The 24,245-nt window shown below is 36.0% G+C and overlaps 1 protein-coding gene across 4 annotated transcripts in view; it reads left to right on the top strand.

The window, feature by feature from the left end:
* Positions 1 to 24,245, top strand: part of LOC149796492 (AFG1-like ATPase) — a 62,218-nt gene that overhangs the window by 4,447 nt on the left and 33,526 nt on the right. For 2 of the 4 annotated variants that reach the window (XR_016421705.1, XM_089961206.1), the window contains exons 2-9: positions 3,703 to 3,848; positions 5,067 to 5,127; positions 9,265 to 9,366; positions 12,245 to 12,375; positions 17,750 to 17,849; positions 19,447 to 19,505; positions 20,922 to 21,004; positions 23,488 to 23,558. Coding sequence is in view for 3 of the 4 variants with exons in the window: in XM_089961206.1 (XP_089817332.1) it covers positions 3,703 to 3,848; positions 5,067 to 5,127; positions 9,265 to 9,366; positions 12,245 to 12,375; positions 17,750 to 17,849; positions 19,447 to 19,505; positions 20,922 to 21,004; positions 23,488 to 23,558 (753 nt within the window). In the remaining variant the exon portion in view is untranslated. The remainder of the gene's footprint in view (positions 1 to 3,702; positions 3,849 to 5,066; positions 5,128 to 9,264; positions 9,367 to 12,244; positions 12,376 to 17,749; positions 17,850 to 19,446; positions 19,506 to 20,921; positions 21,005 to 23,487; positions 23,559 to 24,245) is intronic. The other 2 variants (XM_089961208.1, XM_089961207.1) reach the window with 2 other exon arrangements.

Below are 24,245 nucleotides of genomic sequence, written 5' to 3'. Positions count from 1 at the left end.
TACAATAGCCACTGCTTTGATCATGCAGAACATCCACTGAGGTTAAGTCTTTGTTAGGGAGAGGCCATTTAATTGTGGGATGGGGCAAAGACACATGTTTTGAAACGTGTTTCTTGCTCTGACTTTCTTATATAAAGGACACTGTGCCATTCCTTTTCTTGCTTTGAATAATTTGCGTCAGCTGTACTATAACATCTCGTATTTGTAAACAAGGCACAATTCCCCTGTTTATAAGACAAGCAAAATGTGGCATTTGATAGAAGGTGTTCAGCCACCAGAAAAAAACAAACAAAAGTTGAATGAGAATGATGAGGAATAATTCTTATGATAGGGAAAAGCGTAATGGAAAATTTCTGAAGAAATGAACAAAAGACAGGGAATGGCTGAATTATGACGAGGAAAGGAATGTTATGTGGTGTAACTGGTGTACGCAATTCGCAAAAACAAACACACAGAAAACATCCAGTTTTGTTGTGGGTTGTTCGAACTTTAAAATTGAATCGGTAAAAGTACATGAAAGCTGTGTGACATTGCTTTGTGAACAGGACTAGTAAAGATTTGGCAGGACTAGTAAATTTCTCAGTATACTAGTCCTTCTGGCTACAAAGAAATTTGTGTTAAATTCGAGCCCTGTATTCTGATTATACATAGGCACCTATATTGTCCTGTTTTGGGCACAAAACATGAGCATAATGATACATTATGATTTTACATAAGCACCTATACTATCATGTTATTGCACAAAACGTGGGCATACATTCTGATCATACATTGGCACCTATAGTGTCCTGTTAGGGCACAAAATGATGGCATACATTCTGATTATACATAGGCACCTATAATGTCCTGTTAGGGCACAAAACGTGGGTATACATTCTGATTATACATAGGCACCTATAGTGTCCTGTTAGGGCACAATATTTGGGCATACATTCTGATTATACATAGGCACCTGTACTATCCTGTTAGGGCACAAAACTTGGGCATAGATTCTGATTACCTGGCATACATTGGCACCTTCACTGTCCTGTTACACCGCTCCCTCGATAACTCGCGCCCGGATAACTCGCGATCCCGCTTATAACGCGGTGTTTGTCTTGGCTCCCGATTTTTTCCAGACAAAATGTATTTAAAATATCTTTAAAATATGCTGAACTTGAAAAAAATCACGATAAGAATTGATAAATTAAACCTTGATACATTGCTCGTTTTATCATCGAAAATGGTGATTAATGCCCGTAAAAATATAATCCATATTTTGCAATTTGCAAGCTCTAGAGAAGAATTAATTTCAGAGATCTCCAAAACGCTTAATTACGCGTATTTGGACGCCAATTTTTGATCTGGGACGCAGAAAATCACTGAGGCTGGAGTCCTCCGTACGCATGTAACAGGTGCGTGGGAAAATTCAAAGATTTGCCGGTCCTGTTTCAGCCACCTGCTTTGTGGGAAAATGTGTTGATCAGTTTACTGTGCTGATATTTACAATGACAGAATTCAGTGACTGAAAGACTCTTTGATGTACTGTTGCTATTTCATAAGAGTACATTTAAAAAAAAAAAGAACATGATGCAAGAGCTAGGCGGCTAGTTCAAAGGCTTTGACTTGGCGGCCGAGTGAGAAAATGTACTGATATTTAGTGATTGAATTCAGAGGCAGAAAGACCCAGTTTTAAAATCCTAGCGAGACCTCTGTTTAAAGATATCATATATTATGTAAGTTTTTAGGATAAATAGTTGTCATTATACTGTAAATAAACAGTCTGGTGAAATAGCGATCAATGAAAACTTCTGGTAAATGTTAACAGGTGGCAACAGAGAATGAAATAAACACCAATTAAACGACTTCCTGTGTGAAAGTCACGTTCTAATCCTTTAATTCCGTTTCAGTGTAAACATTATAATCACAACATAGTCTGTTCATTGAAAACATGAAAAGAGTCAATCGACCGTCACATCGAAACCCGTGAGTACTTGTGTGAGAACCTAATTACATGTACATGCCGGCTTTGTTTTGATCAACAACTTGGGGAAGTGTTTGTTGCATTAAAAAAAAAATCGATTACAAGAGACCTCGGGTGCTGAATTAAGGGTCTTGGAGCTGCCTTTGACGTAAAGCAAAACAGTAACAGAGACAACGACGACGATAGTGACTTCGAATGTTTCATAGAAACTGATGTCATTAATGCCGAGGCTGTTTGGGAGAAATTAGTAAAGACTCATGGTCCTGAGATGGGCGTTTCTCTTGATGGAGGAGTGGATTTGTGCTGACAATGATTGCCCTACAGCCGAATCCATGTCAGATGAAACTATAATTATTTCTATGGCGAACAAATTTGCAGCAGAAGACGATTCTAACTGGAGTAACACAAGTGTTGAAAGTGATGCAGACACTGATGTTGCACCCCCACCCCTCTGCACAGGAAGCAAATATTTTGATATTGCCATAAGGTGGATGGAGACCCAAAATTTTGACTACGTAAAGCTCATGCAGTTGAGAAATCTGAGGGATTTTGCTCGGCGGCAGAGAAACCAAGGAGTAACACACAAAAAAATTAACTGATTTTTTCAAAAAGTGAATTGATATTTGTCAAGCGTGGCACAAACGGCAAGTATTAACTTGTTCTAATTTACGTTGTTTTAAATTTGTAGACCAATTAAATATGTCAGTACTGATTAACTCTTGTTTTTTTTTTTGTTTTCCATTTTACTTCTATCGCATTCAAATCTATCTATCTATCGTTCGATCGACACTGTTTCTCGAAAAGAGTCGATCTTTTGTGTATAAAAAACTTCTAATTTGGCTCAAACAATAAAACTAGAATGTATACAATTCAACATAAAACTTAGTGACATAGTACACAATGTGTGAATGGTACACATGTTCAGCGAACGGAAACAACGTGGAATAATGTTTCGATGATCGCCTCAATATACTGTAATTTATCCTGAAATTTTTAATGTTGTCCTATGAGAAAATAATAAAGTACACCGTTATGAAGAGATATTTATTAACAGTTAATCTCAGAACGATTATAAAGTGAGTATTCAACAGTATAATCTGCCTACCCCCCCCCCTTATTTTTCCGTTATGTCGTCAATCACTTTATTGGTTTTGGGCTTATTTTATAGGTCCCTCGATAACTCGCCCCTCGCTTATAGTGCGGTCGATGTTTCTGGACCCCGATGTGCGCGAGTTATCGAGGGAGTGGTGTATTGTACAAAACATGGGCATACATTCTGAGGCACCTATACTATCCTGTTAGGGCACAAAACGTGGGCATACATTCTGATTAACAGTCCTCAATACCCTACCCAGAACTCCCCCCAGTCAGTGACTGAAGTCAGGTACTAACAGCTGCCTCACTAGACGCTCGGCATTAAGAGGTTAATGATAGGACTGGTTGGCTTGGTGTCAGGATAATGTGTCTGGGTGGGACATCATGCTACATGTCTGTAGCATGAATCTCCAGTGTTGGACATCATTATAAACTGTCACACTGCAATCATCACAGCATTATGACTGAAAAATTGTTAAAGCTACGTTAAAAATACAAATCCCATAAACACACATAGTGACCAAAGCAACTTGTTCGTGATAGTATGAAAAAAATCAGCTGTATTTTGTTGTAATAGATTTGTATCTCTAAAGAAAAGTAGTAACATGCAGAATTGAAAACTTATTTTATTTTTACTCCATGAGGTCCATTGGCAGTATACAGGACAAAAGTGGAGAAGGGAGAACTGAATGAGGATCAGCATCAGATCAGTGTAATGAAACACTTGGATTCCCTCTGTGTACAACTACAAGGTTATAAACCTCCTAATTCTGGTGGCTTTTTTACCAAGGTACAATAGTTAGATTTTCAATAGGTAATTTTTCTTTTTTTGTGTGGGTTTATTTAGTTGTACATTTCTTCAGTTTCATTTGCCCCGTTGCTTTTTTTTGAAGAAAACATGGGATGTAATGTTTGTAATCCTGGCTGTGCATGTATGCAAGATGTTAAGCAAATTTTCCTGCAAATTCTAAAGCCATTTAATACAGTTTAAGCTGAGTTTGGATTTCTAAATGTACACTATGATTCTTGAAGTTTAATTCTCCCTTTTTGCTCTCCCCGCCTCTCTTTTCTGGTCTTGGTATATAGAAAGGAGAAAGAGGCTGTAAGCAGTGTAAATAAATGACACAAATTTTGGAACAATGCAACTTCACTGCAGATTCTGGTAGAAGGAAGATAAATATACCAGTATACTTATAAACCAGACTTGATACCATGGGCTTGGTGCACTTGGACTCAATTCTAAGTTTGGAACCAGCAGCCACTTTATGTACAGTTTTGTCATGTAATGATGGACATTGATTTCATTTTTACAGTTTTTGCATAGTGGGGACATTCTCAAGGAGTATTGTTTGTGCAGTCATTAAACTGAATTTTGTACAATAATTTCAAATACAAATATTTACACTGTTCAAAGGTAGTTTACAGTAACCCAGTTTTTATTACTGTGTAAAGTACCTAGGTCAGTGAAATTATGTGTAGTTGGTTCATCATCTTCTTCATAAGGATTACTCAGATTTTCACATTTTCAACTAAAATTTACATTTTAACTTTTCTAAGATCACACACTGCTCTGGTGGCCTAGTGGTTAGAACGTCCACCTCAGGTGCGGGAGGTCGTGGGTTCAATCCCCGGCCCAGTCATACCAAAGACTTACAAAAATGGTACTAACAGCTGCCTCGCTTGGCGTTAAGTATTAATAGGTTTGGGTTAGGACTGGTCAGCCTGGTGTCAGGATAATGTGAATGCGGCAAGATGCCCCAGTGCCAGACATCACTATAAACTGTCACACAGCAGATATCATAGCGATATGACTGAAAAATTGTTAAAGCTACATTAAAAATCCAAATCACATCACATCTAAGATCACATTAGGCCAATCAGCATTTCTATATTGACATAACACAAAAGTGGAGAATGTTGCATATTGTTTTGTGGTTTGTGTTTTTATTCGCTTTTCACATTTCTGACTTGGGTATTTTACAAAATAAATTACCTGCTTTGTTTGCAGCTTTTTGGAGACAAAAAGACAAGTAGTCCTCCCAAAGGATTGTATATTCATGGCAGTGTAGGTAAGTTGATTTTATTTAGTAATGTCAACTTTGAAACATGAGCTATAACATTGGCCATGTTGATAATAATGAACAGTGTAGAGTCTGCTACTGTACATTGAGAAGTTATTTCCACAGGAAGGAAACTCAGATGTAGTTTTCAATGTGTATCAGGTGTTTTTGCTTTGAATTTTGATCAGTTACTCTATAATTTTAAACATAAACTATATTTCTGTCAGTGATGTGCTTAGCTATTATTGTCAGCTTTATTTTTAATCAGTCTTTATTTGTAAAGAAGAAATCTTGGAAAATATGATTCTGAATTTGCATAAAATTAAAAAATATGTTGCAGGTGAATGTTTGCAATGTTTTTCAAAGGTAGACAGTAATTATACCCAGAAATCATAAATAGATTCTATGCCTTTCAATTCTGGAAGGACTATCTCCTTGGGAAAACTCTTCTGATTATGTTGAATATTTCTGTACTGGTGACCTACCACTTCAAGTGGGCAGGGGGCATCATATCACCTGACATGTGCCTTCTGGTTTGGCATTTTCTTTGTTAATGAAATCAATGTCAACATACTAATTAAGCACATTCCTGGCAGACTCAAAGTCATGGTTAGCACTCTCTCCAAAAAGGGTCAGGTCATTCATATTGAATGGTCCCTCCAAGAATCGATCTTTCATCAGATTTGTGCATGTTGTGTGGGCATTCAGTGTTAAGTCTTTTTGCAACAAGGTGGAAGCACAAGCTGACCATGTTTATCTCTCCTTCCAGACCCAGAAGCTTGGGCAGTGGATGCACTGTCAATCACTTGGGAGGGTTTGTGGGCCTTTGCCTACCCATCCACAATGTTGGTACCGAAGATAATACAGAAGTTGAGGATGCATATATGCAAGATGATTCTGATAGCCTTGGATTGCCAGTCTCATCAGTCTAGTGATAGATCTGCCCAGGATGATTCTGGGCAAGGTCAAAGTTCACTAACTGGTCACAGGTAATCCTCCCCAGCCTTGACTGTCTCCTCCATTATGCCTAACTCTTGTCAGGACAGTCTTGCAAAAGAAAGTGTCCTGTGTTTTTGCATAGTTCAGTTCAAATAAATTTAAGTTTAGCCTGAACCTCGCTGAAGCTACTATCATGCAAAACATGTTTCAGTTGACCCAGTCTATGTACAGTTCAGACTGGATGACTCTATGGTCCTCATGACACAACCAGGCATTGTGGCCAACAAAAGGCTGCAGTCAATGGGCAGTCAGACAGTCCTCATATGCTTCCTCTCATTGATAGACATATTAAGAGCAGCAGTCATACAAGACACTGTTTGTGCCCACAAGTACTACTTAAAATTCACAGAAGCAAATTGTGGCACCTGCAAACTATTCTTTCTCCTGGATATCATCCCTCAAGCCATGTGTTCATACTGAAGTGGGTAACCACTTGGCATACTTTGAAGTCTCAAAAGATCAAAGTTGCCTCATGTGGATTTCAGGTCATGAAATTTGAGTAATCTTTGCGAGTCGTGCTTTCAAATGTAACATTTCAATCCAAGACATAATAGAAGCTGTTGGCTGGCATGTAGAATCGACCATACCAAGTTTTTATCTGAGAGATTTAGCTTTGCCAGATTTGTCAGTGAAATTTTGTGGGTAAGAAAGAAAAAAAAATCTGGATATAATGGTCCATTGGTTAAGAAAATGGTTTTAGACACAGTCCCAGGACTGGTGATTTAAAAAAATATCACAAACCTTGATTAAGCTTTAATAGTCCCTGACTCCAGTTTCCATATTCCCAAAATTGTCCTAATTTTTTTACTATTCTTTTAACCACACAATGCTTCAGTTGTGCACTTCAAATATGAAAAGCTGCAAATAAAATCATCATGTATATTAATGTTTTCCCCCAGGACCTGAGGTAAGACATTGCCTGATTACTTTATCAGTGTCCTCCTTAAGCATTGGATCAGAAGTTTTTATGTTCATTAGCATCTAATTCATGTTTTATAATCAGCTAGCTTTATAGTTTCATTTTATACCTTTTTATATTGTTCATAGGTGCTGCTTTTAATGTTTAACCAGTGTTGCATTACACTAGGGTAAGCATGAGCAAGGGACAGCTAAATTGTTATTCATTAAACTTTTAACTTAAAAATCTTGAACAAAAGAATGGCAATTAAACAAGACCATTAGAAAAAGAAGTCAGCATTCTTACAAAGTGTTTCTGCCAAAATTGTTTTTAGTCAGTCTTTCCATTTTATATTGCCACCATTAAAAGATGATTGCTTTTTAATCAAAGACTTAAATGACATCATGACCACATTTGATCCCTTTATTACTTATAATACCTCAAAAACCATTCCGCATTTAGCCAAACCAATCCATACTACAACAATAAAGTAATAGTGAACAGCTTGTTGTGAATCAATCCTATTGCACTGGTTGCAACGACTGCAGGAACAGATTTGATACTAACTAGATTGGTTGTGGTTGATTTTGCAAGACAGCTCCAGTCTCTTAGTGGTTAGAGCATCTGCCTCGGGTGCAGGAGGTCATGGGTTCAAACTCCAGCTGAGTCATACCAAAGACTTATAAAAATTGTATTAACAGCTGCCTTGCTAGGCACTCAGCATTAAGAGGTAAGTGTTAGGACTAGATGGCCAGGTGTCAGGATAATGTGACTGGAAGGGACATGATGCTGCATATCTTCAGCATGATGCCCCATTGCTAGACTGTCACACTGCATACATCATAGCGGTATGACTGAAAATTCTTTAAACTTACATTAAAAATCCAAATCACACACACACACTGTGGCTGATTTCTGTAACACTCATAAATATTCCAAACAGTATTTTTGTCATACCTCTGGTAGAATCACTTATATGTTAAAGCTAAGTGATTACTAATTGTAGGTAATCCAGGCAACCTGTTCCCCATTCATTGATCACATGCTTCACTTTGTTCACAAAGTTTAAGCTTTCAACAGAAGTATGATAAGTAGATGATCTTCTTAAGGGTATGGGGATACATGGAGATAATTTACTTAAATTTCTGCATTCATCAGCATGATTTCAATTTTCTCAGGGTTTTTTCTCTCAACAATTCCAACAGGCACCTCACTTAGAACATGAAAGGTGTCTGATCTGAAATCAGATGGGCCCCTGGCATTGGGCTGTCAGATTTATTTAGCACTGGGGTCACATATCATGTGACCATAGGCTGCATTGCTTTCAGGTTGGGTGATCAGGTTATTGTTTTCTTAAGGAATCCAGTTGTTTTATTCCCTTGATAGAGGGAGCTGTGGTAGCTTGGTGTACTCACAATTGAAAGGGTGGAGGGGTTAGCTGCGATGGTTTGTCATTGGGCAAGGCACTTTAATCCTGTTGCCTCAGCTCTAAATAGCCTATGTGAGTTGCTGTGCCATAAAGCACCAAATTAAATCAAAACCCTAGAAGGATATCCAAGGTATAGGTAGGATGTTTAGCATTCTCTCCCCCATTACATGTTCTCCTAATGTTAATGTGATTTGGGAACATATTCACAGAAGAAGGCAAATTTTTCCAGTCAGATTGTTTCTCTAAGAATACTTACTCAATGACATTACTTAAAACTCTTTCCAGCATCCTCACTGGTATTTCACTCGCTTAAAAACTGGCAACACCTGGTGGCAGCAAAGGGAGGTAATAAGCAGTAGTTATTGCCCATTGTGTGTGTGTGTGTGTGTGTGTATATATATATATATATATATATATATATATATATTTATGATATGGACAGAAAAGACAAATTACATTAATAATGCAAGGTTCCCATGTGGGTCATGAATGCTAGAAAAGTTTCAAAATTGCTTTTCCATGTCTTGAAAATGTCTGGACAAATTTCAAAGTGACTAAAAAGTATTGAAAAGTCTTACATTTTTGTTATTATAACTGTCTTAGTCAGAAACTGGTAGCATGACTGTTCTTTTGCAGTTGGGAGAAGTTTTAGTACATAGAATATTACTTATGCTTATTTGGCATTGGTTACCGGATGCCACATTCATTGTACTTTCTTATATCACTGATACAAATGCACAGAAATTAGATCCAATATAACTGCTGAGTTGTTCTTGAATTTTTAAATTTATAATTCATTGTTGATTCAATTATATTTCAGGTTGTGGAAAAACCATGTTAATGGATATGTTTCATCAGTGTGCTCCAGTAGAGAGAAAACAAAGGGTGCATTTTCACAAATTCATGTTGGATGTTCATCAGAGTGAGTTGTTCCTGTGTAACTGTCTGTAATCAATCTCCTTCATTACCTCATATGAGCCTTCAGTATATGACAAATGATGCTGATGTATTACCAGATATGAATGAAGTTATAATAACTAGAGAAACCTTAAAACAGCTCTTTTTATAACATATTCAGCATTGGAAGTCATTTCAGCAGAAAGGACCTTTCTGACCTAGATTTCATGTTAGAGCAAAGCAAGGTTAATAAGCTGCGATAAGGACTGCTCAGAGCACAGGTTTGTGCTAGGCAGAGTTCTTCTCCTTGAAGAAAATGAATTTAAAGTGGAAACAAAATTTTTGTTGAATTCAAGATGTATAAATTTCAATAGAACAAGTTATACAAAAATACATAGGAGTACCAGGCTTGATTCCCAGAACAGGTCAGGTCAGCTGTCATGTTGTGTTCTTAGACAAAATACTTTAGTCCCTCTCTCCGCTAAATTAGGTAAACCACTTGGCAAAACACCTTAATTTGGGCTTAGACCAATCAAACTTTAAATGTTGTTATGCATCTCTAATGCACTCCATTAGTTTTTTACTGAGGGTAAAGTCTGGGATTTTACTAATAATGTAATGTAGCCTCTGAATTGGAGAACTACACCTGTCATTGATGCACACCAAAAAATGGTTCTTAGTATCAGAATTTCATTACATATTTAATTACATGCAGGAAAAAGATTTTGTTTTAATAAGAACATGTAAAAGCCATGTCCATTTTTATAAATGGAGAATCATTGCGAGAAACTTGATAACACTTTTGAAGCAAGTTTGGTAAATTTGATTGAACTGAATTTGACAGTTGCTATTATTGCCATAGTAAAGTGCCTGAAACATTTCTTGTTTATATGTTATTTCATGTATTAAGCATTATTTGAAGGTATTTCATATATTTAATCACATTCTTGTTTATATGTTATTTCATGTATTAAGCATTATTTGAAGGTATTTCATATATTTAATCACATTCTTGTTTATATGTTATTTCATGTATTAAGCATTATTTGAAGGTATTTCATATATTTAATCACATTCTTGGTTTCTGTGACATTGAATAAGTTGGTACATGCCAGATTTGTTTGAAAGCTAGGTGGGTTTCCTCCATCATAAATATAATTCAGCTTCAAATCTTACACAGAAATGCTCTGATCAATCTGAAGGTTGTGGAGCTCAGGTCATGAAGTGCACAAAATTTGAGTCCCACTGGTGCATCTGTTTTGAAATTAATGACATGATCTCCCTCCCCCCATCACTGAAACCGCTCTGGTGGCCTAGAGGTTAGAGCATCCGCCTTGGATGTGGGAGGTCATGGGTTTGATCCCTGGTTGAGTCATGCCAAAGACTTTCAAAATTGATACTAACAGCTGCCTTGCTTGGCACTCAGCATTAAGAGGTTAGTGTTAGGACTGCTTAGCCTGGTGTCAGGATAATGGAACTGGGTGGGACATCATGCTACATGTCTGCGGCATGATGCCCTAGTGCTAGACATCACTATAAATTGTCCCACTGCAGACATCGTAGCAGTATGACTGAAAAATTGTTAAAGTTACATTACAAATCCAAATCACACACACACACACACATCCATCACTGAAAAGGTATTTACTTTTTTTCTTAAAATGTTAAACCCCATACCATTTGTATTTTGAGAAAAGCAGTGCACAAAATAATATATATATATATATATATATATATATATATATATATATATATATATATATATATATATATATATATGTGTGTGTGTGTGTGTGTGTGTGTATACATATATATCTCTTCAGTTGTGAGATTCCTGTCCTAAATTAACACATTATTCAATAAGGATGTGAGCATTTGCATCCCAGACATAATTATAGTTTATGCCATTGTAGATTTAAAGACTAAATACTATAAGAAAATTACAGGAATCTGTTATGTTTTCTTTTAATATGTATAATAAGAAAAAGTATACAACAAATGCCACCTGTTCTGTTTTCTCAGCTTTAATACCTACTTTGGATGTTACCATCCAATTCAGTAACAAAATTGTATAGCAACATTGCAAATTCAGGTGAAGAAACTTTTTCTGTTTTGAAAAAGTATCATTTCTTTTGTTTTATTATTACTGTGTTAAAAAATTGAATATAAAGCTAATCGATAAATCCTTTGAAGTGTTCCAGTTCTATAAAATGTCAAACTGGACCAATCAATGTCTAAATACTAGTTTTCAGCTCAATTCTCTCCATTTCTCTAAATACAGTTTCTCTCTGTCTCTGACTCTCTCACACACACAGACGCTCAAACACACACACACACACACACATAAATGAATACAAATATGACAATACAGACACATATTCACAGATGATTAACAGTCTCTCTGTTAACCATTTTCTCACAGATAAGTACATGGCATTTGACTCAATGAACAGTGGAGGGCAACAGTTTATTAAAACTATAAATACATTTTTTGGATCCATCCACACATTACATACATCCGAAGTATGTACTTTATCTCTTTGTTTGAACACTTTTTTTTTGAATTTGCAAGAACAAAACAAAAAGAAACCAAGTCTATGATATTACTTAGTTTAAGAGAAATTGCTTTTTTTAGTTCCTGGAACTGATGTTGTACTATTTAAGTTTAGGGTTTGTCCCCCACCACATTTGATTTGGAGGTCCCTGAATTACCATTCTGAATTCTGTTGAGAGCCCCAATGCTGGATTTGTTAATTGTGGTAAGGTTTTAAAGTCTGCAATAACACTTATTCAACAAAATGTTGAGTTAAGTTTTATGAAAGAGTTGTTTGGTCTCATACCACAGACTGGATGGCAGCTGTAATTTTAACTATTATTTATGCTTTTTGTGACATTTTTTCCAGGAATCCATGCATCGAAACAGCAGATTCCCAGGCAGAACAATGTCCAGAAAACACAGTCATATGACCCCATCCCTTCAGTAGCTCAGAACATTACTGAGGAATCATCGCTGCTGTGTTTTGATGAATTTCAGGTGAGGTTTTCCCCGCAGAATTCAGAGCTCTCCAAAAGTCCCTGCTTTTAGGGCTACTGGTCACAAGTCCAGAACTTTCAACTATGAGAGTATTTTATGCTCCACCTTGGATGTGGTAGGGCATTTAGGGTTATCATTATCTTTCTGGTTGAGTTTTTTATTTAGGTCAGTAATCAGACACTGTAGTAGGAATTTGTGTTCCATAAACACATATTTGTTGTCTCATTTTTTGTTAAGTTGCATTTTGATTGGACTGTCTTGTGAAGATATATGTGCAAGTAAAGCAAAATCATTTGCAGTAGTCATATATTCTGAGAATACCAGAACTAGACACAAGTTAGATTTTTACCCAGTATCTATTTAGTGTTGTTGTTGTAGGATTTAACGCCATTTTTCAGCACAAGATATGGGCTATACATGGTGGCCAGTATAAATGGTGGAGGAAGAACCCGGAGAAACCCTAGAAAGAACCACCGACTGATGAGAAGCTACTGGCAGGCTTTCTCACATAACCACATTGGTCAAATGTGAGACTTGATGAACCCATGCAGACAGAGGTGAGATGGCAGTGATCAGTAATGGTGAGCACTTTAGACCACATGGCCACTCGGGGGCCCCCATTAATTCAGTGTTATGTTTATTTAGTTTGCAATGTTTTGTTTGTTTTTTTTTTTAAATTTTATTTTATTGCATTATATGCTATTGGTAATGTAACATTGTATGTTGCACTTGACCTTGTCCAAAACCAGGTTCATTTTCTACTGACCTGAATCATTGACTTTGGTTTTGTAGTAAACATGTTTATCTCAATCAGAATCTAGCACTTTGGAAATTCCACATGAATTGCCAGGTCACCCTGTTGTTTACTACACATTTTATATTATAATTTTAATAATCAACTTCTACTTATATCTAAGATTTTATTTTGTAAACATTGTGAACTTTCCAGAAGGAAACATTTAATTAGGTAATAGTTTTTATTTATAGAAAGTGCTAATTGTGACCTGAGGTGAGAAAGAAGATTATATAATCTTGTTTTTCTGTAAATGAATTGTTTGTACTATAAATCTTGAGGCATTTGTATTATTGTTGTGTTGTGTAATTCATTTGGTCTGGAATCTTATTTATTCAAATTATTTAATTCAAGTGATTCTTCTCATCAAAAGTTAAGTTATTGGAATTAGAGACTTGAATTTATAGTGAAATTTCAAATAAGGATTTAATTCTTGGATTGTAGTATTTTGATCCAACCGATCCAACAAAAGACTGTTGATACATCACCACTACATAGACCACTATAGCCACATCAACTCTTTAATCATTAGGACTTGTGCCTTTATATCTATGATTATTTGGGATTTAATTCGCAATACTGTAAGTTCCTTTTTTAACATTTTCACTTTGTATTCTAGGGAAATAAATTATTTTGTTGAATTTTACAAATCTTGTTTCTTCTCACTATTACTTTTTTTTAAAGGACATACAGTCATAATATCAGATATATTACACTGTTGCTCCTAGATAATTTTGCTGTCTTCTGATTATCAAAAAGAATGTATTGTTTTGATTGTGAAATAATATCATTTTAATGACTGTGACAAGAACTGGTACTGTGTATAACAGAACAGTTCACATGATTTTATATTTATCCACCCACTTCATTGGGGCAGTTAAACCCTAACATGCTCACTCCACATTGAAGTACTGTGATGGATTGGCAAGTACCTGGCTTCTAACCACCACGATTCTACAGAAATACATTGTGCATCTTCACCATAGAATAGTTGGGAGACATTAGAGTATTTGACAGTTGACTAGCAGATGAATGCAGGCCACCTATGTAAAAACTGAGATATCAGAGTGATTGAGAATCAGGGATAACAATTCCAGTGTCCAGCTAGTCCAGTCTACAAAACCGTCACATTTGGGATAGTAAACTTTTTATGTTATGTGGCTTTTCATGCAGACTCTGTGTTAGAATAGTATTTCAATAGTAGACTTGCCTAATAATGATAATATTAATAACAGTAATATGCACTTAATACAGCACCTAATCTTTAGATGCTCCATGTGCTTTACAATATTAGATAACACATAAAAACATATAGAATGACAAGATTACAAAAACAAACACCAGTAAGTTACAAAACAAAATGAAGATATTAGGTTAGCTTGGATGTGATGCATTAGTAGGGCTCTATTTATCACACAAAGGTTTCTTCTAGTAGTAAACAGAAATGGATGGTTAGGGACTGATATAGTGAGGTGACATGTGATGTAGAGGTGATTTGATACAAGTTTGTGGGACACTAATGAAGACCGTAAAATATTATCATCAGGTCTGTGAAGAATCCAGTCTAAAATGTTAACATTTTTATATTGGTGGTTTGGCTAACTGACTGAGGTTGAAAATGTGAATAGAATCTTAGGGTTTTTATGTGTTTCAAAGTAAAAATTGAAATCTTCAAGAATAATCAGGTTGGCTTCAATTGAATTTCCATACTCCAGGAAATTAGGAAACTGCTCCAAAAAGAGATTCAGTCAGCTTGTTGTTTTTTTACTAGGAGGTAGGTGGTAGAGGCAGGAAAAATGGACTTACCTTTGTTCCATTGTGAATGATGTGTGGACCAATTGAAATGAAATTGAAAGTTGTAGTGAAGACAGTGATTTATGGAGTTCTTTGCGATGACATCAATTCTGCCTCAGCAGGACTTGATAGAGTAACCAGGGGATGCTAGATCACACACTTTGGGTCATTGCCTGCAATTTACATTCAAGTAAAGATGAATGTAGTCCCAGGTTGTTAAGTCTAGTTCACAGTGTAGTATTAAAGGCCAAAATAGTTGTTATTTAATGCAATTAATAAGGGTCCATCATGTCATAAATGGGTCAACTGGTGACTATAAAGTGATGACATTATATTCAAAACAAAAGACAGTTGTAGTACAAGATGGGCAAAACTCTCCTCTCAAACCCCCCCCCCCCCAGCAAGTGAAGGAACACATTCCAACAGAACAGCCGGTGCATGACAAAACCACCAAATTGAATGCAGATGGACATAGTCAACAAACACATAACTTGAGAAAGCTGCATAATTATCCATTCTCTCTATTGGAGGTCATCATCATTATTAAATATGGATTTTAATTTGCTGATGTTTCTAAAACAGACAAACAATCTGATATCAAGCATTAGAAGAGACAAGAATGGATTTGTGGTATTGTTTTTGTAGAGTGTTAACTCCCAAAAACTTGACCTTTGGGTCTATTAGCATGAATTTATTCACTGTAAATGGATACATCTGTTGGATTATGATGCCACTTTTGAAAATGCTTGTTCAGCTCTTCCTTCCTGATGTACATCTTATGGCAATGGTTGCAATACACTTTTAAGCCAGTGTGTACTTTTTATTATGTCAGTGGTTGCAAGACACTTTTAAACAAGTGTGTACTTCTTATTATGCCAATGGTTGCAAGACTCTTTTAAACCAGTGTGAACTTCTTATTATGCCAATGGTTGCAAGACTCTTTTAAACCAGCGTGTACTTATTATGTCAGTGGTTGCAAGACTCTTTTAAACCAGTGTGTACTTATTATGTCAGTGGTTGCAAGACACTTTTAAACCAGTGTGTACTTATTATGTCAGTGGTTGCAAGACTCTTTTAAACCAGCGTGTACTTATTATGTCAGTGGTTGGAAGACACTTTTAAACCAGTGTGTACTTCTTATTATGCCAATGGTTGCAAGACTCTTTTAAACCAGCGTGTACTTATTATGTCAGTGGTTGCAAGACTTTTTTAAACCAGCGTGTACTTATTATGTCAGTGGTTGCAAGACACTTTTAAACCAGTGTGTACTTCTTATTATGCCAATGGTTGCAAGACTCTTTTAAACCAGGGTGTACTTCTTATTATGCCAATGGTTGCAAGACTCTTTTAAACCAGCGTGTACTTATTATGTCAGTGGTTGCAAGACTCTTTTAAACCAGTGTGTACTTATTATTTCAGTGGTTGCAAGACTCTTTTAAACCAGTGTGTACTTATTATGTCTGTGGTTGCAAGACACTTTTAAACCAGTGTGTACTTATTATTTCAGTGGTTGGAAGACACTTTTAAACCAGTGTGTACTTATTATGTCAGTGGTTGGAAGACACTTTTAAACCAGTGTGTACTTATTATGTCTGTGGTTGCAAGACACTTTTAAACCAGTGTGTACTTCACATACAGCACATTGGTTGGCCATTTCAAATATTGAAGCTGTCATGATGGGAAAGAGTGACATAATAGTATATGACCAAAACCTCTGAGTGAAAAGTCAATAATATATATCGGGGCCCCGAGTGGCCGTGTGGTCTAAAGCGCTCTCCGTCACAGATCACTGCCATCTCACCTCTGTCTGCGCCGGTTCGAGTCTCGGATTCAGCCAATGTGGGTATGTGAGAAAGCTTGCCAGTAGCTTATCGTGGGTCGGTGGTTCTTTTCGGGTCTTCCCGGGTTCTTCCTCCACCAATAATACTGGCCGCCATGTATAGCCTATCGTGTGCTGAAAAATGGCGTTAAACCCCACAACAACAACAACAACAACAACAACATCAATAATATATCAGGCATTACACATTAGTCCTTCAGGGCATGTAGTGTATAAGGCATTTACACATTAGTCCATCAGGGTGTGTATTGTATAAGGCATTAAACATTAATCCATCAGGGTGTGTAGTGTATAAGGCATTACACATTAGTCCATCAGGGTGTGTATTGTATAAGGCATTAAACATTAATCCATCAGGGTGTGTAGTGTATAAGGCATTACACATTAGTCCATCAGGATATGTATTGAATAAAGCATTAAACATTAGTCGATCAGGGTATGTATTGTATACGGCATTTACACACTAGTCCATCAGGGTGTATAGTGTGTAAGGCATTTACACATTAGTTCATCAGGGTATGTATTGTATAAGGCATTAAACGTTAGTCCATCAGGGTGTTTAATGTATAAGGCATTACACATAAGTCCATCAGGATATGTGGTGTATAAGGCATTAAACATTAGTACATCAGGGTATGTATTGTATAAGGCATTAAACATTAGTACATCAGGGTGTGTATTGTATAAGGCATTATACATTAGGGTGTCAGATGTATAAGGAGATTGTCCACATTCAAATGTTACGACTCTTGAAGTTTACAAGGTTACAACATGGAAGTGCTTTTTCTTAATCCTCTCCATTCTCTCTGCTACCTCATCATGATGCATTTAGAAATGAAAAAAATTCATGTGAGTTGCACTATACTATATGAGAATGCCAGTAGAAATCTACAGAATTCTGTTCAGACAAGTTTTAATGACTGATCATGTATTTCATTTTATTTTAGGTTACTGACATAGCAGATGCCATGATACTGAAGAGATTGTTCACCGAGCTCTTCAGGAGTGGAGTTGTTGTAGTGGCCACATCCAATAGAGCTCCAGATGGTAGGGTTGATAAATAAGACAACTCTGCTGCTCACTAGAAGCAATGCATATGTCTTACTGAGCCATAGGTGAGGTAGATATGCTTTCCTTCTTGAGAGCCAAAAGTTTCATCTTTCTAAGCACTTGGCTTTTTTCACATTGTAGAATTTGAAAATTAAAATATTGTTTAATTTTTGCACTTGTACCTGTAATGCCATTGACAATTTCTGATGCAATGATTGATGGGAATATTTTTGTTAGTATAGTCATTCAGAATGTTAGAAATGTCAGAATGTATACATGGTTTTGGGGCTTATTTACCTTACATAATCAAGAAATTGGGAATACTTTTCTTGCATTATTGTTGTTGTTATTGTTTAAGATAAGACATCAACATCAGGTGATTTCATTTAGCTTGGTTTCTCTGCCATTCATGTTGGAAAGTTATGGAACATAGTAAGTATATTGACTTTGTGGAGATGTACTTAAGATAGGTCATGGTGTTTTATTTTCACATTATAATCATCATTTAGTTTGTGCATTTACATGTCACTAACACTTGAACATGTACAGAAAACATATATGTTCATTTTGAAACTAATGTTCACACCTTTGAAAAGTAGGCCACTGTGAGCTACTTTTATTATTGTCATACTTTAGTGAAGCAATTTGTGATACTGTTCTGTCAGTCTGTCAATCTGTCTTTTGGACTATCTGGATCCACAATTAAATTGGGGACTGCTCCGATGGCCTGGTGGTTAGAGCATCTGCCTTGGATGTGGATGGTTGCTGGTTCGAACCCCTGCCAAATCATACCAAAAAATGGTACTAACAGCTGTCTTGCTAGGCGCTCATCATTAAGAGGTTATTGTTAGGACTGTTCGGCCTGGTGTTAGGATCATGTGATTGAGTTGGATATGATGTCACATGTCTGCGTCATGATGCCCCAGTGTTAAACATCACTATAAACTGCCACAGTTCAGACATCATAGTGATATGACAGAAACATTGTTAAAGCTATGTTAAAAATCAAAATCCCAATCCCTACTTCTAAACTGTCCGGTGGAAATTAAACAGAATTATTTCTGTCAGTGTGGTGACAATCTGCAAGAGAACTAAAGTTGCCGTTAAAGTGACATCTTTTCAGAATTTCTTTTTACCAATCTTTGTTCATACAGTCATTGGAGAGCACATAATATATGTAACAGATTTTGGATTACAACACCTGGGCTATGGTACAGGTGGGTTGGGATGGGGTTGGGTTAATGTCAGGCAAGGGGCAGGTGGTAAACATTAAGGATATTTGCCATTGCGACCTTTGGAAGTGGATGTAATTGCTTTAGTGACTGTTTTAATTTTTCATTATGATGCAGCTTGGAATCAAGTGAAAAAGATCTTTCTGTTCAATTATTTTTTAAAACTCTGAGACATCTCTGGAGATTTATATTTTTTCTATTATAAGCCCTTACCCTTATCCGTCCATGACCATTTACAGTTTTGTAGCTTTGATATCAGCAGTAATTTTCACACAGTTTGTAAATTGTTTGCATCCATGCTTGATTAAATTAGTTTCATCTGCCAATGAAAGAATATACATAATGGTTCTTGTTTTCAACAGATTTGTATAAGAATGGCCTTCAGAGAGGAAACTTTGTGCCTTTTATCAGTGTTTTAAAGGTGAGCATTGTTTGTTTTTTCTTTTGTTCTAACATACATTTTTCATCTCAGTTGTCCAGACTAAATTAGTTGAGTTGTTAGTGTATGAAGTCAGTCAAGAGTTTGACCACAGTAGCTAAATATTGTGCATTGTTTTATTCTATCATCCTGTTTTTTCTACACCATGCCATGAGGTGGGGATACATACACTGGAATTCTCATAGGAATCCATCCATTTGCCCATCCTTCCATCAGTCACATAATCTTGTTATAGCAATTGTTCCCATTTTTTTGGTAGATTGCCATGATACTTGGTAATATTATGATCATCAGATGAAGATGTGCATATTGATAAATCACTTTGCTCCAACAAGATTGTTTTACTTCATGACTTGTAGCTGAACACAGTTTATAAGAAAATCATGAGAATACAACTTGCCTTTCAGTTTTAAATGGATTGCCATGTTAATGTCATCATCTGAAGATTCACATGTTAGTAAATCAATTTGCTTCTGACATTTTTATAGAAAAATGCAGTTTATGACAGAAACTGGTGAACAAGGCTAATCTAGTTTTCACTGGTTTGCTGAGAAATTTGGGTGCATATTATGGTCATCATTAGCATTACTGGTCACAGACCAGAAGAACTTATGGAATGATTTGTCATCCATCTCTTTGTTAGTTAGCACAAGTTTGTTATTGCTTTTTCTGTTAAACTTACTTGGAAGGTTGCCATAAAATGTACACACATATTCATCCCCAAAGTGAATTTAGTACTAAATAAAAATGGTTGTTGCTTATCCAGTATGACCACCATAGCAGTCATTTTGAAAATCTTGTTATCGCTACTGTTGTGAAATGGCTGGTCATTTCACTTAAGAACTTCTAATGATGTCTAGTTGTTCCTAAATGAAAATGGTAGCAGTCTGATTTCCAATATGGCCATTGCGAAAATCTTGCTATCACTACTCCTCCTACATGTATGGTAAAATCAACATGGGGATTTCATTAAAAGACTTCTTATGATGTCAAGTTGGTAATAAATGAAAATGGTGCCAATTTTACTTCTAATATATATATTACATAGACCATCTTGAACATTTTTTGTATTGCTACTCCCTCTTGAATGGATGGTCATATCAACATGGGGTTTTCACTAAAGACTTGTTATGATCCCTAATTGGGCTTAAATAAAAATGGTGCTGATCTGACATCTGTCTTGAAAATCTTGTTATCATTATTCTGCCTGAATGGATTGTCACATCAGTATGGAGTTTTCACTAAAAGATTTCTGATGATGTCCATTTGGTCTAAATCAGAGTGGTCCCACTTCAGGTCAGTGTCATTTTTTTTATGACCCATGCCCTACAGAAAGTCATATATATATCAGAACTACTTTTAATGAATAAAGTTTAGACTATCTTTTTTTGTCTTCAGACTCACTGTGATGTACATTATCTTGATTCGAGGACAGACTACAGAATGTCTGTATTGCCAAAGGAAGGAACTGTTTATTTCTTGTGAGTAATCATGTAATTATGTGTTCACTATATCATTAAAAGAATGTTAAAAGTTCACGTGTACATTGTATCAGAAAGATTAATCTGTGTGCTTAATTTCTCAGTTTTGATAAGAATCTTGTCCGTCTTTGATAGTAGCATGGGTACGTTGGAAAGCCTGCCAGTAGCTTCTCGTGGGTCGGTGGTTCTTCCCTGGGTTTTCCAGGGTTCTTCCTCCACCAGTTATACTGGCCGCCATGTATAGCCTATCTTGTGCTGAAAAATGACGTTAAACCCTAGAACAACAACAACAACAACAACCGTCTTTGATAAAATACGTGGAGAGGGTGAAAGAGAGAAGGCGGTGGAGGATTTTATTAAAGTGTTTGAAATTTGGGTTCATTATTGTATAGTAATTTGTTAGTTGTTCAATAAATTCCAGAGTTTTCTTGGATAATAATGATGTAACTCAACTTACCTAAAACTGAATTTACACTCTAGAGTCTTTTCAGTTTTTCTGTGTTAGATTTTGATTAAAATGAAAATGCCAGAGAGAATTTGATATTCCTTTTACTGCTGAAGCTACAGAAATCTCAGGACTGTTCTGTATCTCACAATGACAGACCTGCCAACTCTTACAATTTTGCCGTTGAGTCTTACAAAAATTACCTGTAAAATACAAACTTACGGCATACTTGCAAAAACTTTGGAAATATTATTGTTGACAAAAAATCTGGATAATTGGTTCATTCATGTTTTATTTGGATCCAGGTTTCATCTTAGAGTTAGTGAAATTAGTCAGGGAACCAGACTAACTTAACAGCAGCACCCCAGATGATTTAAACTGCACCTGTTTGTTCATGCAAAGCTTCTGTATGATCAGACTGTTGATTATATAATTTTTTTAAATGGCACCCAGAAAGCTATGCATGTTTAAGACGAGAGGAAAAATAAGCTTCTAGACAAGTGTTAATAATCAACACAGAAGAATAAAAGGAATTATTTAGATTCTTGTGAATAAAAGTTGGAAAGGACACAATTACATTTATTGGACATCACATGCCAATTTGAGTATATCTCGTGGCAGGAGATATGATTGTCATCGTAATGTGAAATGGAAAAGAATTTCCAAGAATTATGTCAAGTTGAGAGATAGCAACAAGTCATTAAGGTGCATAGGGTTTAGAACTAGAGTTTGTGTAACTGTACTGGTGGTAAGTAAAGTCTGTGCATACTTTACAGACTTTTCAGTTGAACATAGTGTTTATCATTGATGCATTGAACTTTTAATTAAGTTTTCCAGCTTTACAAATAGCAGTTATTGATATTTTGTTACACCTTACTGAAAACTGGTCAACCTTACATAAAAAAATCAACTGCCTTAATAAGACGGACTCGTCAGGGTTGGCAAGTCTGCAATGACTGTTCTAAATTTAGCTACAGACATATCAGGACTGCTTTGTATCTCACAATAACTGTTCTAAATTTAGCTACAGACATGTCAGGACTGTTCTTTATCTCACAATGACTGTTCTAAATTTAGCTAGGAAACATCACTCTGCATTATAGTAAATGAAGGCCTTTTTATCTGTTTCATTGCATGATGTGGTTGAAAAGAACAACATTGAAATTTCTGTTATTTGTCCAAAAATATTAGCTGTTATTTGTTGTATAACCACTAAAAATGTGATGCAGTTGTCAGCACAAATTTAATGCAAACAGTTGTTGTTAGGAAGAGCATATTAACTCACTTGTTGGTAAAATGGGTTACATTTGAATGACTTTAAAAATATCATTGTTATTCATGTTATCATACTATAAAATCTGTTGGTAAAATGGGTTACATTTGAATGACTTTAAAAATATCATTGTTATTCATGGTATCATACTATAAAATCAGTATAATAAATGAATGTGAAGAATAAGCATACTAGAAATCTCATATTCATAGGTGAGCTGTAATGTTTTTGTAGCAGAAAATGAGCATATGAAAAAAGCACATGCTCGTGGACCAACTGAAATGTTTTTTAGCTGATAAAATTGGTGCATATAAAAAGCACATGTTCATTGGTCAGTTGAAATGTTTTATAGTAGAAAATAAGCACATATATGTGTGCATAGAAACCCCACTTCATCTTTTTACCTTGGTCTGATTCTGCTGTCTTATTATCAGTCCTGTCTTGGTGTAAACAGCATTGATTGTATGATAAAGCATCACACATAGCAATGAGCAGTACTGCATTTGTAGAGTTCTCTCCTAGTTAAAAAGAAGCATACAAATTTGTGATATTTATGAATGGGATAAATTTGATCATTTGATAATTAAAATATGAAGAAAGAACTCCTATTTTTGTTGTTGTTGCATGTGGAAGGGAGGGGTGATGTATATTGTTTCACATGGCATTGAGATGATTTCATATGGTAATGAGACTAGGTTATATACTATAGAGTCTGTTTCGTTTCACATGATATTGAAACCAGATTGTCTATTGTTATTGTTACAGATGTTCTGATTGGAAATGTGACGAAGACATGGATAGAGTGTTTGATGAGCTGGCTGCTGAAGAAGATGATTGTAAGTTATGGATTGGCTTTCAGGTTTTTGTTGTTGTCAAAGATGGCATTACATCATATTAGGATTCAAATTGATACTGCTTATTAAAATGACATGGTAGTTGTTGTTGTAGGGTTTAACGCCATTTTTCAGCACAAGATAGGCTATACATGGTGGCCAGTATAATTGGTGGAGGAAGAACCCTGGAAAACCCCGGGAAGAACCACCGACCCACGAGAAGCTATTGGTAGGCTTTCTCATGTACCAATGTTAGCCAAGCCTGAGACTTGAACTCATGCAGACAGAGGTGAGATGGCAGTGATCCGTAACGGTGAGCACTTTAGGCCACTAGGCCACTCGGGGCCCCTGACATGGTAGTGGAACCTTAGATCCAGTCCACATGTGGAACTTGTCAGTATTTCATTAGATTTAGTCCACATGTTTAGCCTATCATTTGTGTATTTTAAAGTCTATATGTAAAGCCTTTCCATATTATTTGATTAGATACAATCCACATTTGGAACATTTCTGTTCAGTATTGCATTAGATCCATTTCACATTTGGAACCTTTCAGTTCAGTATTTCATTAGATCCAGTTGACATGTGGAACCTTTCAGTAGAATATTTCATTTGATCCAGTCCACACAAGGTACTTTTCAGTACTATTTCATTTAATACAGTCCACATGTGGAACCTTTCAGTAGAGTA

The sequence above is a fragment of the Sinohyriopsis cumingii genome, chromosome 6, assembly GCF_028554795.1.
Source record: "Sinohyriopsis cumingii isolate HCF-2022 chromosome 6, ASM2855479v2, whole genome shotgun sequence".
Lineage (NCBI taxonomy): Eukaryota > Metazoa > Mollusca > Bivalvia > Unionida > Unionidae > Sinohyriopsis > Sinohyriopsis cumingii.
The sequence above is the reverse complement of the archived record's forward strand: the minus strand, read 5'-3'. Positions and strand labels throughout refer to the sequence as shown.